This window comes from Hevea brasiliensis, chromosome 3 (assembly GCF_030052815.1).
Source record: "Hevea brasiliensis isolate MT/VB/25A 57/8 chromosome 3, ASM3005281v1, whole genome shotgun sequence".
NCBI classification, from domain to species: domain Eukaryota; kingdom Viridiplantae; phylum Streptophyta; class Magnoliopsida; order Malpighiales; family Euphorbiaceae; genus Hevea; species Hevea brasiliensis.
The window spans coordinates 102,082,408-102,096,626 of NC_079495.1; the positions used below are offsets into that span (position 1 = coordinate 102,082,408).

A 14,219-nucleotide genomic window follows, 5' to 3' on the forward strand; every position below is an offset into this window, starting at 1 on the left:
AGTTCCGTGCCACAACTGTCTTTTCAGTCCACGCCTTCCTCACAGTCACTCTGCTACCGCTGCTTTTTTGGAAATCTTACCTTCTCTTTTTCCTCTACCATATATAGCCCTACTTTCCTTCTTATTAACGAAACTGCCACCCACGCGTAAAAACAAAATATCATCTTATATAAAATTAACTATATTAAATCTTACATCATAAATTTATATTAAAATTTATATATAATTGATTAAAATATATAAATAATAATAATAATAATATATAAATAAATTCAATTTTACAAGTCTACAGAGGAGGAATAATTTTCCTTCCATCGCAAAAATCAATAATATTGTTAAAGTAACGTTAAAAAGCAAGGGAGGGAATGAGACTGAGAATGCTTTGTTCGAAAAGTAGAGAACGCTGACACTTGATGGAGACTGATGAGAGTCCTCATGGTAAATCAGCATCCATGGAGAGGCTATTTATGTAAATTGAATCATATTATTCATATTCCCTCCATCATCTCTTCCATTAAGTGTTTCAGATAGTTTTTTTTTTTTTGGTTCTCAAGTGGAAGGACAGAAATGGTTTCTGAGAATCCTTTCTCTTCTTCTAAGCGCTCTCCTACTTCCAAGTTTTCCAACTCCAACTCCTTCACTACTCGGTACTCATCTCTCTCTCTCTCTTTCTGTAATTTTATGTGTAGACAGTGATCATGTACACAAATATATTGATTGGTTGTGTGTTCTCTTCGGCAATGTTGGCTCTGCTCATCATTTTGTGAGGGTGTAAGTTCATTGATGATGGGATTTAAGAATAATTTACTCATTTAAAGCCATTTTCATGTTATAACATGAAGATCTGTCTGTGTTCTTGAGATACTGTTTGTTTTTGGCTTTTTGCTACGTTTTGGACTAGAATATTTTATGGAGATCTGTACCTTGTCGTGTATTGTTGGGGGTATTGTTCTAAACGTGTGGAATTGATCATTTCTTTCTTAATTAAGCCAAACAGATGATAACTCTAGGAATATGTTCTCCTTGTCCAATTAATCAGACCCTGGATTGTCCCAATGGCCAAGGGAGAGTTTTTGTGAACTATTTCCAGAATTGTTGCAGGCCTAACAAATTAGCAATATGCTGTTACTGCTTTAGGATTTGGCCCTGTGATGGTTACTCTTGAAGTCTCTGTGAACATGTTTGCTTTTTGGTTTGAAAATTGAAAATGCTCCTAATATATATATATATATATATATATATATATATTTTTTTTTTTTCTACTTTCCTACAGAATATTTTCAGATGTGGCAGGGGACATTACAATTGTTGTGGATGGGGATTCATTTCTACTGCACAAGGTTAAGTTCTTCTTTCAATTCAGACTTTAGTGGTGGAATCAATGTCTGCATAAGGTTTTAGCTGATTATTTTTGTTCACTGTAGTTTCCCCTCGTTTCTCGGAGTGGAAAGATACGGAAAATGGTTGCAGATGCCAAGGACTCAAATGTTTCTAAACTGGAGCTTCACAACTTACCTGGCGGATCTCACACGTTCGAACTTGCCATGAAATTCTGTTATGGCATGAACTTTGAGATCACACCTGCAAATGTTGCCTATCTGCGCTGCGCTGCAGAATACCTGGAAATGACAGAAGACTACAGGGAAGAAAACCTCATCGAGCGTACAGAGGTTTATCTGAATGATGTTGTGGTTCAAAGTCTTGAAAAGTCGGTAGAAGTACTATCTACTTGTGAGATGCTGCCTTCCATAGCAGAGGAGGTGGGAATTCCAAATAGATGTATTGAGGCCATTGCCGTCAATGCTAGCAAGGAGCAGTTAGTATCAGGATTGTCTCGGCTAGATTGCGATGCTCAATCTACAGAACTTAAGAGCAGTTGCATTGAGTGGTGGATTGAAGATCTCTCGGTATTAAAGATTGATTATTATCAAAGAGTTATCTGTGCCATGGGAAAGGTTGGTGTTAGATCGGACAGCATAGTTGCCTCTTTAATGCATTATGCTCAGACTTCGTTAAAGGGAATTGGGAAATGTCATATTTGGAATCCATCCAAGTTGAAACCAAGCCCCAGCATGGTGGAAAATGATCATTGCTCGATCATGGAAACTCTTGTGAGTCTAATGCCAACAGAAAAGAGCTCTTCCATCCCACAGGGTTTTCTATTTGGGATGTTAAGGATGGCAATCATGTTAGACGCAACCATTGCATGTAGACTTGAGCTTGAGAGGAGAATTGCTTTTTGTTTGGAAATGGTTTCGCTCGATGATCTTCTCATACCATCTGTCCAGAGTGGGGATTCATTATTTGATGTTGATACTGTCCATCGGATACTTGTCAATTTCCTGCAGCGGATTGAAGACGAAAATGTAGATTGTGGATATGAATCTGAAGGCCTTGGATCTTCAGACCATGGTTCCTTGTTGAAAGTAGGCAGGCTTATTGACGCATATCTAGCAGAAATTGCTCCTGATCCATATTTGAGTTTGCAGAAATTCATTGCTATGATTGAGATACTGCCTGATTATGCTCGTGTGATCGATGACGGGCTTTACAGAGCAATTGACGTATATTTGAAGGTATAGTTTTCTATGTAAATGATCTGATGCTACAAATAACATTTCACAAATCGCTTCTTTAAATTTCTAAACCAAAGCCACATGTTTACTTTCCTGATTTTGTTCATCATTTTGTTGTGAAGGCTCATCCAATTTTATCCGAGCACGATTGCAAGAAGCTCTGCAAGTTCATAGACTGCCAAAAACTATCTCAAGAAGCATGTAATCATGCTGCACAGAATGATCGACTGCCAGTACAAATGACAGTGAGAGTATTCTATTTTGAGCAACTCCGATTAAAGAATTCCCTGTCTGGAAATTCAGGAGATGGGTTTGTATCGCAGAGAATAAGCAGTGGTGTGCCTAGTGCAGTCATGTCTCCTAGAGATAATTATGCTTCTTTACGGAGGGAAAATCGTGAGCTTAAGCTTGAGATATCAAGAATGCGAGTGAGGCTAAGCGAGTTGGAAAAGGAGCAGCTGCGCATGAAACAAGGGATGATAGATAAATCAGGGAATGGAAAAACCTTTCTCACCTCACTCTCTAAAGGGATTGGAAGGATTGGAATTTTCAGCAGTCCAGCCGGGGGGAGGCGACAAAAATCTAGTAGGAAATCTCGGGGTTCAGAAGGAAAACCTGGTAGGAGTCGAAGGCATTCTGTGTCTTAGGCAGAGTTCTAGAACATAGTGCATGTGCACTCATACGTGCAAGAAATTCCCTTAAAATTATAAAGGGTGAAACTTGTATAAATAGGAGAAAGGATGAACTTTTTTTTTTTATAATTTCCCAAGTTTTCTTGGTGTATGTCAATTTGCAATTTTGAAGAAATGAAAGATTTTATTTGCTTAGCTCATGGAATAAATCCTAATGCAATGGAAGTAGTTGAAATCCTAATGCAAAGCATGGGTTTCATATCATGTATTGATGGATAATGATATAATTTCACATCGATTTAGAGTTAAGGAGATTAAACCTTGAAAGATCATAAATATTAATCTAATTATGTTGGGTTAATATTCCGAATTGAATGTTGACTAAATTAATATGAAATATAAAAAAGTCTGTTGAAAAAGTGATTGGAAAGCCCATAAGAGCCTCTACATACGGAAAGGAGCGTCAAGAGAATTTCTACCCATTGAGAAAACAGAAGATTGATTTCAGTCAAATACAATAAAAAAAATACAAGATAAAAAATTTAATCAAAGCATATTTAGAAATTCAAGCAAATTGATTTCTAGTATTCTTAATACACTTCATATTTATATGGCTTAAAAAAAGAAATGAAATCATATTTGTTACTTATAAAATTAAGTGGGAAATCACGACAAAGTCAAGATTAAACATAAATTAAAAGAGAGCTCCTATGAAGTCTGAAGGGAATTATAGCATACATAAGCTTTGTTAATCTTTAGAGCTGGATCAAATTTCTGAGGTTATTTATAAATTAGCGATTTAAGTCACTTTGATGTCACTAGAGAAAATAAAGGGAAACTGCCAGAAGATAGATAAAATCCTCCCTAAGACCATTTTTAATAAAAGAGTGCAGAAACAGTACAACTAAACATCCATTGAGAGAACTTGTGAAGTGCAATGGAAGGAGTTGAAATCCTGGCACCTACTTGAACTATTACACTATGCATGGAATTTTTTTTTTTTTTGGTTAAAATAAGTAGGAAGAAATAAAATTAATGGCGACTATGCATCATCCCTACAACATTATGAAGTAACCATTGCTCCAAAGCAAGGGTTTTTTCTTTCTCTCTCTAAAATATAAGTCTCTCCCTTCTCTCTAGACTCTTAATTACTATTTTGAGTTCCTGGGGGAAATCTAGCCTTTGGCCATCGATTCTCCTCCATGTCTCTTTTTGTTTGTGTTTTGTAAAGTGAGAACTTGTCTATCTTATGAGTGAGAGAGTTTCTTTTTTCTCTCTTGGTTGTCCATCTTCAGTCTCTCCCAACTGACGGTGGTCTTTCTTCTTGATGTGGCCCAATAGTAAGTGCACAGATCGTTCAAGTAGTATAAAAAAATTATCGTTCTCTCGAAGAGTTGTATTATAAATTAAATTTTTTATATAAAATATATTAATCTAAACTAAATTGGATTGACAATTAATTAAATGAAGAGATTGGGGATTAAAATGTATATTTGCAAATTTAACAAAAAAATTGCTTGAATAGAAAATTTCACTAAAGTTATAAGAAATAAATTGAGCTAAATGAAATATGTCAAGAATAAAAGTAACAAGCAATTAAAAACAATTAACAATCAACAATGGTAAAAGGTAATTCCGGAGTTATAGGGTTCATATTTAAGTTATTTTGAAATTTTAATTAGTTAGTCAAACATACGAAAATTATGTGTTTTAATGAGATTAATTCTCAAATCCTTTGAAAACTCTTTTAAGTGAGACAAAGAGTGTCTTGATTAATTAAATTTTGCCTTCATGGAATTTAAAATTAACCAATACCCAATAGATTCCTTAATCAATCTATTAGGCCTCTTAATACTTAGTCTATTTCTGGATCTAAGCTAATTAAGTCTAATTTCTTGATTATCTATCACTGAATTTTCTCCTTTCAATGTTTCAACCAAGGATTAAGAATATAACTTAATGTGATCATACACTAAGCATGTCATTAGACACACAAGAAATTGATAAAACTTCATAATAATTATAAAATATGAGCTAGCCAGCTCATCCACAAAATATCTTAAATATTACATACCTAACTTCAGAATCTTAAAATGCTACTCACTATCTATGTTTAGTTAAGAGATTCTAAGTAAAAGATGGAATAAATTATGAAAATAAACTAAAATTAAAGAAGCCCAGTAGAAGAAGTATAGAAAATAGTGAAGAAAGAAGAAGAAAAATTCAATTTCAGTTTAGAAATGGCAAGTGTCGAGTTCCTTTTCTTCTTTCCTTATTTTTTCAATCTTTTTCCTTCTTTCAAAAAGTAAGGTAAGAGTGATTTTTTTACCCCCGACAAAAATCCTAGGATGACCTAAAAATGGTGTATATGAGGTCACTATACGTGTGAGAATATTTTCTCCTTTAGCCAATTAATGAGAAAATTCATAGACTGTGCAATACCTGTACAGAATCTTGTGTAGAGTCAAGTCTGGAGAGAATGAGTAAAAACGGGTTTACATAGCCATGTAGGTCTCTATGCATATTTCAGCAGGCTCCAGAGGTTTTCTGTGATGCTGCACAAGCGAGTTGCATAGGCTACTCGGCTGTGTAGGCTATGCAACTTGACAATGTAGGTTTTGGCATGTTTGTATAATTTTCCAGTCAACTGCATAAGCAAATGTATAGCCTGTGTATGAAGCTGTGCAAGTTTCAACAAGTTCAAATTGTCCTCCATTAAGGTGCGCTGGCTGGTGCATAAGTTGTGCGACATCCTGTGCAGGTCTCGACAAGTTTTAAAGTTCTTTCTAATTTCTATACACAAATTACATAAATTGTGCATCATCCTATGCAGATTTTGGCAGACTTTAAAACTTTAAAATTTCAAGCTTCATTTTTGACACTTTTGGGCTGGACCTGAAAATTACTCTTCACTTATATAATTACCTTTTAGTCTCTTAAAAATACTATTTTATTTACAAAATAAAAATAAAATTATGAAATAATCTAAAAATTAATAATTATGAAAAATTAACTAAATAACTAATAAAATTAACTAAAATGACTAATAAATGAATAAAATAACTATGCAATTCAACCTAAATGACTATATGAAACACATGTATCACTTCTCCCTGTTGGTTTGTTTGTGTATAGATTAGCATGATTTCGTTTTGGTTAGCAGATCCATGATTTATAGTAAAGGATTAGACGTAAATCTGCATCTCCATGTTCATGTGATGGTTTTTCCAAGGGATCTTCTTGTCGGCTGGCAAATCTAAGGACGTGTTGTTGTTGCCTTCGTTATGGGCTACACATGATTGAGAAGCCCAAAATTACCAAGTCTCTTCCTAGTTCTTCTAGCCAAGGTTTCTAGCCCGCTTTGTCTGTGGTTTTGATGCATCACTTCTCATCCAAATGGGTTGCAAGCTTTATCAAGTTTTATGGTGTGCTTTTCACGTTTTCTTGCAGCTTACCCTCTTATAGATAGTCTTCTTACTGGCTATGGCCGTGGCCACTAGTAAATTAGTTGCTCGAGTTGGTTCAACCCTTGCAGTCCTAGGGTCTCTTGGTGTAAGGGCTTTGAGCCTTCTTTGTGCTAGAGCTTTAAGTGGTATAGCAAAATTTGTATTAGTCTTGGATCTTGTTTACTATGTTTCTAATGAAATTCGGTTCTTTTCGATGCAAGTGCATGGTGAGGGGGTTGAGCCCTCCCCTCCCCTCCCCTCATTTTTTTATATTTTAATTAAAAAAAATTTTAATTTTAGTGATTTTTAGTGTCTCTAAAAATTTCTCCAAATTTGAGAATAATAATTTTATTAAATTTAATATTTAAAATTAATTTTACCCAATTATGAAAATAATTAAATATTAAAGAAAAAAATCTAAGTTTTGTGGCATAAAAATTTGTATTTAATTATTTTATTCCTATAGAGTCAAAATTTTTATTTATTATTTATTATAATAATTATAAATTATTATTTTAAAACTATAATTAATTTAAAAAAATATCTCTACTCACATTTAAATTTTTAAAACTAAAATTTATTTTTTCGATAACACTTTAACTATTTAATAAAGCATCATTACAAAATTGACAATCTCAATTATGAGTTTGACTCTCAATTTCATGAACAATAAGTTTAATAATCATATAATAGAATTACTTATTCATAATTTTAGATTTAAAGAAAATATGTGCATCATTTAAAATCAAATGATATTTGCCAATTAAAAATAATTTTTTTCCTATTACTCACTGTTATATATTAAAAATTATTAAAAAAATTATTATAAATTTATTTATAGATAATTTTTGTGATATAATACACTGTTTTCCTTAACACATCGCATATGATAATAAAGATAAATTAATATTTAAATATTGACCCCTTTATATCTATTCCTGCGTCGGACTTTGATCTGGCAGATCGAGGAGAAGATGAGCTCCCAGAGGAAATTCCTTCGCAAAGCCAGCCAATCAACAGAATAATTAGCCTCTCTGAAGATATAGACGACTCTGACCTCGACTCCTCTCCTCAACAGTATCAGGTATTGATAGATAATGATATAAAATTTCACATCGATTTGATGTTGAGCAAGTTAATGCTACCACCACAATTTTTTGGAATCAAATCTTCAAATGGCTAAAAGCCCATCTCTCAATACCCCCTTCATCACAGGGGGACATATGATACAAAATTCCACATCGACTTGGAATATGAAAAGCTAAAACCCCCCTTGAAAATCCTTTTCAAAATAAAATTGTGAAATTTAAGAATCTTTTCCCTTTAATAATAATAAAATTTTAAGAAAAAAGTAGGTGAAATTCAATAATTAAATTCGATGATACCGTAAGATGTGCGTATGATAGAATTCAATTTGAATTGATACATTATCAGCTCAGCTATTTGATCATAAGCCAATTTTGCTTTTGTGTGATGAACTAATTTTGCTTTTGATTTATCATAAATTAAAATAGGATAAAAAAATTTGCATAATCTAGCAAGAGATGATAAAGTTCTACCCACAATTCAGATGAAGGAAAGGCAGGACATTCGACTTTAACCAAGAAAGGATTGAGAGAGGAAAAATCAAAGAGGAGAGAAAATAATTGTTCACTCGAATTTATTTATCTTTGTTCCATTGCTTGGCAATTGACATATACATGTTGTAATAACTTTAAATAATATGATATGGGTAAAAAGAATACTGTATTTTGATCATGTTAGAGACCAAAATAACAAGTATTGCACTGAATTAATTCATCAGGGGACAAAGTACATGGGATTAGGAAGCTTAAATGTTCTGTTGCCTAAAAATTCTCCTTGTAGATCACTCCACTGGTCGCCCACATTTCCCCATATCCTATACCCTTCTTCTACTAGTTGCTTTCTAATATCGGATTTGTATTTCACTGCGCTTTGCCCTTTGTACGAGGCCGTCCTGATATATTATAATACAATTAAAAAAAAAAATTAATAGTCTCCTAAACCACAAGTAACCTTATATATATTAGGATTTTATATTAATTTAGATTTAAATAAAATTACCCATGTTAGTCAATTATGTTGGCTACACTGACTAACTTTGTCTTTTTTGCTAATTAACAAAAATTACTCTATAGTGAAATTATTACTAGAGGACTGCTTCACCATCTTACCTCAAGATTAATCGCTCATAGCCAATGAATCCTTGATTATGCAAATTATCGGCAGTGGCTTGGCCAAGAGATTCTTGGTCTCTGCCAGTGACCAAGAATACCTTAAACCCACCCTCTACCAGGTCCAGGAATAGTCTCAGCAAGGGAGGAATAGCTGGACATCCTCCCATCAATGCCCAAGCCTTGAAACCAGCTGGATCGTATGGGTCACACCTACAGCACACAATTAGTAGTCAACATCACTCTCTGTCATTCTCTAATCACCTTATAGAAGAATTGAATAGCAAATAATGTGTTTTAACTTAATGAATTTTTTTGTACAGAGAGATTGAGATTAGGTAATGCAAAATAATAAAAGGATTTTGAATTCGACTGACCTGTACTTTTTCTAAAATATTTATAATTAAGGGGGACTTTATTTTTTCAAAAAATAGATTAAAGGACATCCAGTCTCACACACCTCTTTGGCTTTTCCTGCTTTGGAAAAAAAGGTATATATATATATATATATATATATATGGTACGTACCCATATCTTTTTCCCTTATAGTAAAAGACATTGGAGATGCAAGTGTCATCAACGTCAAGAATCCAGGCATCCAAGCCATCACTGGAGGGAACAATCCCACTCACATAGCTCCAAATTTGCTGTGTAATGAATTCAAGGTCTCGATCATACTGCCCTCCGATCATATAAGCTTCAATATAGCGCAAGCACTGAGCAGGAACGGTTCGCCACCCTCGCACATTGTTGGCCTCCACCGCCAACCTCCAGCTCAGGCAATAATTATTATTTGCTGCATCAGGCATCAGGTTGGCCCTAGTGTAAGGCTTGAGGCCTGCCACCGCCTTAGAGAATATTGCTAAGAAGAAAAGCACCATTAGCTCCTGCAAGCGCTGCGCCATTGTGCTAAACATAATAGGCGTTTTTTCTTCCTACACAAAACTGTCAGTTTGATTTGTCGGAAAGGGAAGAGAAAAACACAAGGCCACTTAGGCTTTTCCTCTATTTATAAGTGCATATAATTTGACAAGTCAATAAAAAATTGTATAAGCTTTGATGTCTGAATACCTTCTTTAGTACAAATGGATATCATTGAAATACATTTTTTTTAAATGATTTAAATATTTATATTAGCCTGCTCTCTTTATATATATATATATATATATATATATATATATATATATATATATATATATATATATATATATATATATATATATATATATATATATTATTAGCTTATCATTTAATTTCATGTAAAATACTTATAAAAAATAACCAATTTATTATATAATAAATCCATATTGTTACTAAAACTTAAAATGTATAAAATTAATTTTAATACTAAATCTAATGATTTATAATATGAGGGCCAAAACACTTATGAAACTTATGGAGAAATTCAGATATGGAATCTCCCCAAAGCTCTTCATGCAAAATATAGAAGTTCATCATCAGATCAAAGGCCATGAGCGTATAAATTTACAATTAATACTAATTAACTTTAACTATTAATTTTTAAAATTTTAAATTTAAATCTAAATCAATTTAAGTGAAATTTTTTAAACAAATTGCATTTTGTCATTAGCAGAGGTCTTCAGCTCACTTGTCTTTCTTGTGGAATTTTTGAATCAACGGGAGACGTAGCTTAATTAAATATAATGTGGATCCAGACAAATTGACTTGACATTAACCAAAATACACGTTCCGGCCTAAATTTTATTTTGTGTTTTATTTTCATTCTTTAATTTTAATTTATTATTAAAAAAATTTTAAATTTTATTTTTATTCCATACAAATTTTCTAATTCATTATAGTAGATTTCTAAATTGAAAAAAAAAAATAAATTACCTTTTCATTTCATTTCCTCTATATTTAAAAAATACTGATCGTTTCAACCACCATTTAAATTTACCGTAAAAATATCAATGTTATCACAACGATATGCTTTCTATAAAGATAGAGAATTTTTCTTTCACCGAAAAGTGTTAAAATTGTATATGTAGATATTATATTATATTTAATATGAAAACTTACTATATACAGTAGATAAAATTTTTTATGAAATAAAATTAAAATTTAGGAGTTTTTTTAATAATAAATTAAAGTTAAATAATGAAAATGAAAAAGGACGAAAGAAGGAAAACTTGTGCAAAGTGCAATTCAGATTTTTTTTTATTGGGTGTCATGAATTAAAAAATAATTTATATACAATATGAAAATCTAAATTAAAGCTTAATTAAAAAAATTAATTAGCATGTATATATTTAATATGGTTCTAGTGGTATTTCTCAAATACTTCCTTCTCCATTCTTATAAATAAATAATTATAAAATGATTTATTAAATAATAACATTATAAATAATTATACTCTCAACTATCATATATAAAATAATTATGTGAAATAAAATTTTCAATTTTAGTGGGACGAAGACAAGCAAGGGCAATTTGTTGGAAAAGATTGGGATTGATGATTATTATTGATGGAAAATGTTATCAATGAGAGCAACGGATGGAAGATTTGAGGACTGAGGAATGACAAATCATTATCTTGTGGAAACTTCCGTGAAAATAGAAACTTGACTTCATTTCTCCAAGTCTTTCTTTTATATATATATAAACTAATTATTTTAATTAAAAATTATAATTTTTTATGTTATCATATTTTAACTCTGCTGGACAATGATTTTAAGATATTATTTAATATTTTAATTATTTTTTTTATTTAATATTATAATATTTAAAATTTAAAAAATAATTTATAAAAAATTACTTATCTCAATTTATATAAATTGAGAGAATATTTTAATTAAAATTAATAATATGAAATGATTAATTTAATAATTATTTTTATTAAATATTTTTATTTTAAAATTATTGTATAAATAATTAATAAAATAACTCATAATTATTAAAATAACTAATAAAGTTAAAGTGATAATTTTCATAAAATGCCAAGACATATATTAAATAATAAAATAAAATATTAAACAATTTGCTTTTTGTATTTTTTTTATTTATTTAACTATTTCTTTCGTTATTGATTGATGTTAGAATCTTCGTAGCAAGCGCTGATGTATTTCCAAGCAAAGAACAAAGGAAGACGTGAGAATCCAGCCAATCCGTAAAATAGTATGAGATAAGATACATATAATTCAGCCCATAAAAGGCAAGGCTTTTCCTTTTCCTTTTTCTGTATTAGTCATATTTTGATTGTACGAGAGAATATTTTCAATTATTTATTCTGAATTCATCATAATAAATTATATTTTTAAATTAATTATTTAATATTTTATATTAATTTTCATATGTTGTTATTTTTTTTATTAATAAAAAAGGACAGCTGTGTTTTTTAGTAAATAAAAATTGATTGAGTGAAAAGTAAAGGAAGAATAAATCTAAAAGCAAACATTGTCTTTAGGTTACCGATGATGGAAGGAAACGCTAACAGCTGTATATAATTTGACACGTGTTTCGTCGATTTACAGAAAAGAACAATTTGTTTTTTTTTCTTTACAAAATTCTAAAAGCTGCAGCTGCCGAGCGCTTTGTGCGCGCGATACAGAGCAGAGGAGAGGACCGGTTCAATGCCGTGAGCTGACGAACTGTTTACCGATTCGATTCTGCGTCACGTGTGCATTGAATCATGGTCGTAAATTTTGACTTGATTAAACCATTTAATATATATATATATATAAATTATTATTTATGTCTCATTTATTTTATAAAAAATATTTTTTTATAAAATATTTTTAATATTTTTTATGATATTTAAAAAAATAAATTAATAAAAATATTTTTTATTAAAAAAATTAAATTATTTTTAAAGAAATTATTTTTTATATTTTAAATTTTAATAATTTTATTAAAATATAAAAATATTTATAAATATACAATATAAATAAATATCATTAATTCACTAAATAACTAAAAATATTTTTTTAGTAGATATATATATATGAAAAATATTTTTTAAATATAAATTATTTTTTGTGAAACAATTAAAATCTTAATCATTATATTTTAATAAAATTAATTATTTAATTTTTATAATTTAAAACATATTTTACTTCTATTAAATTCTTTAGGTTTTCTTTTAAATTTTTCATTAGTTAATGAATTTTAATGATAATTAAATTTTTATTTAATCTCTCTATTTTATGAGAGACTAAATCATACTTGGATTATCGAAAAATTAATAAGAAATGGACTCCAAATTAAAGAACTAAATAATACATTTTTTTTAAATAAATAAAATACATAATTAATTTTATTACAATATAATGATTAAATAATAATTTTCTCATTATAAATTCATCATAATTTGTAATGTATATAAAATTATAGTATAATTTAATCAATTTATAAATTAAAATTTTTTATCAAAATTTAATTCGAAAACTTAAATTATTTATTTTGAAGATGTTCACTTGATTGAATTTCAATCTGAAATTTAAATTAACATAAATTATCTTTTAATAAAACTTAATATTATGATTCAAAATCACCTATAAATCTTAAATTAACTTGAAATTTTTTCTATGATGGGTAACTATAATCAACTTGTAATTTAAAATGACTCTATTTAATTTCACTTTAGAAAAGGCAAAATATATTGAATTTATAATTTAAAGTAATATGAATTATTCGATTCGACCTAGTTATCATTTTTACATTCAAAATTTAAATAAATTTTATATTATTTTTGAATTTATGAAGTTCCAACTTTAATCATAATTAAATTAATAAAAAAAATATTTTGCATAAATAAATTAAAAAAAAAAGCACTATTTTTTAATATCTCTAGAAAATTTAAAAATCTCCCAATAGGGTTAGCTTTAGCGACAATAACATCAAAAGTTTAGAAATTAAGAGAAAGTTACCTAATGGGGTGGCGAGAGCCAGATGAAGACCAAGGTCTTGTTTAAACGTGGGGGATCCGCATTTCATGAAGATGTGATAGGTTTGGTGCTGATCTCAAACAAGCAACGAAGTGGAACCAATTGGTATAGGTATTTATAGGAAAGTGTGGAGAGCCTAAAATGGGAAGGGCACCAAGTAGCAAGTTTATGATAAGCTGGGTGCGGGTGGCGTCAGAGGGCAGAAAGAGTCGTGACGAAGAGCTCTGCCCCACCAGATGGGATCAGAAATTGAGCCGGGGAGGCCTAGCCTAGCCTAGCTCAAAATCCAAAATGGGAAAAGAGTCAGAGCCCATCAACCATCCAAAGTGGAGTCACAGGCGTCAATGAATCATACCTTAACTTCTCATACTATAGGCTCCTGGCAATACAATACTCTTCTATAGTTTAGTAATGATTGTGTAACCACAACAATGAGCCGACCATACCACCTCTACCAAATCTCTGC

At 30.5% G+C, this 14,219-nt stretch overlaps 2 protein-coding genes across 3 annotated transcripts; one reads left to right on the forward strand and one right to left on the reverse strand.

Annotated features, from left to right (window-relative positions):
• The first annotated feature begins 357 nt into the window (after positions 1–357).
• Positions 358–3,403, forward strand: LOC110643792 (BTB/POZ domain-containing protein At3g08570). The gene is made up of 4 exons (XM_021796290.2): positions 358–647; positions 1,274–1,340; positions 1,425–2,576; positions 2,699–3,403. Exons 1-4 carry the CDS (start codon positions 568–570, stop codon positions 3,221–3,223), a joined length of 1,824 nt encoding a protein of 607 aa, XP_021651982.2. The 5' UTR covers positions 358–567; the 3' UTR covers positions 3,224–3,403.
• A 4,884-nt stretch (positions 3,404–8,287) lies between these two features.
• LOC110643777 (acid phosphatase 1) lies at positions 8,288–13,883 on the reverse strand. 2 transcript variants are annotated; one of them, XM_058144239.1, is made up of 4 exons: positions 13,736–13,883; positions 9,378–9,784; positions 8,850–9,062; positions 8,288–8,632 (listed from the first exon to the last, which is right to left on the reverse strand). In XM_058144239.1, the coding sequence occupies exons 2-4, from the start codon at positions 9,764–9,766 to the stop codon at positions 8,455–8,457; spliced, it is 780 nt and encodes a 259-aa protein (XP_058000222.1). In that variant the 5' UTR covers positions 9,767–9,784; positions 13,736–13,883; the 3' UTR covers positions 8,288–8,454. The 2 variants fall into 2 exon arrangements, with proteins under 2 accessions (XP_058000222.1, XP_021651946.2); XM_021796254.2 differs by lacking the exon at positions 13,736–13,883 and having other exon boundaries at positions 9,378–9,840.
• Between the last annotated feature and the right edge of the window lie 336 nt (positions 13,884–14,219).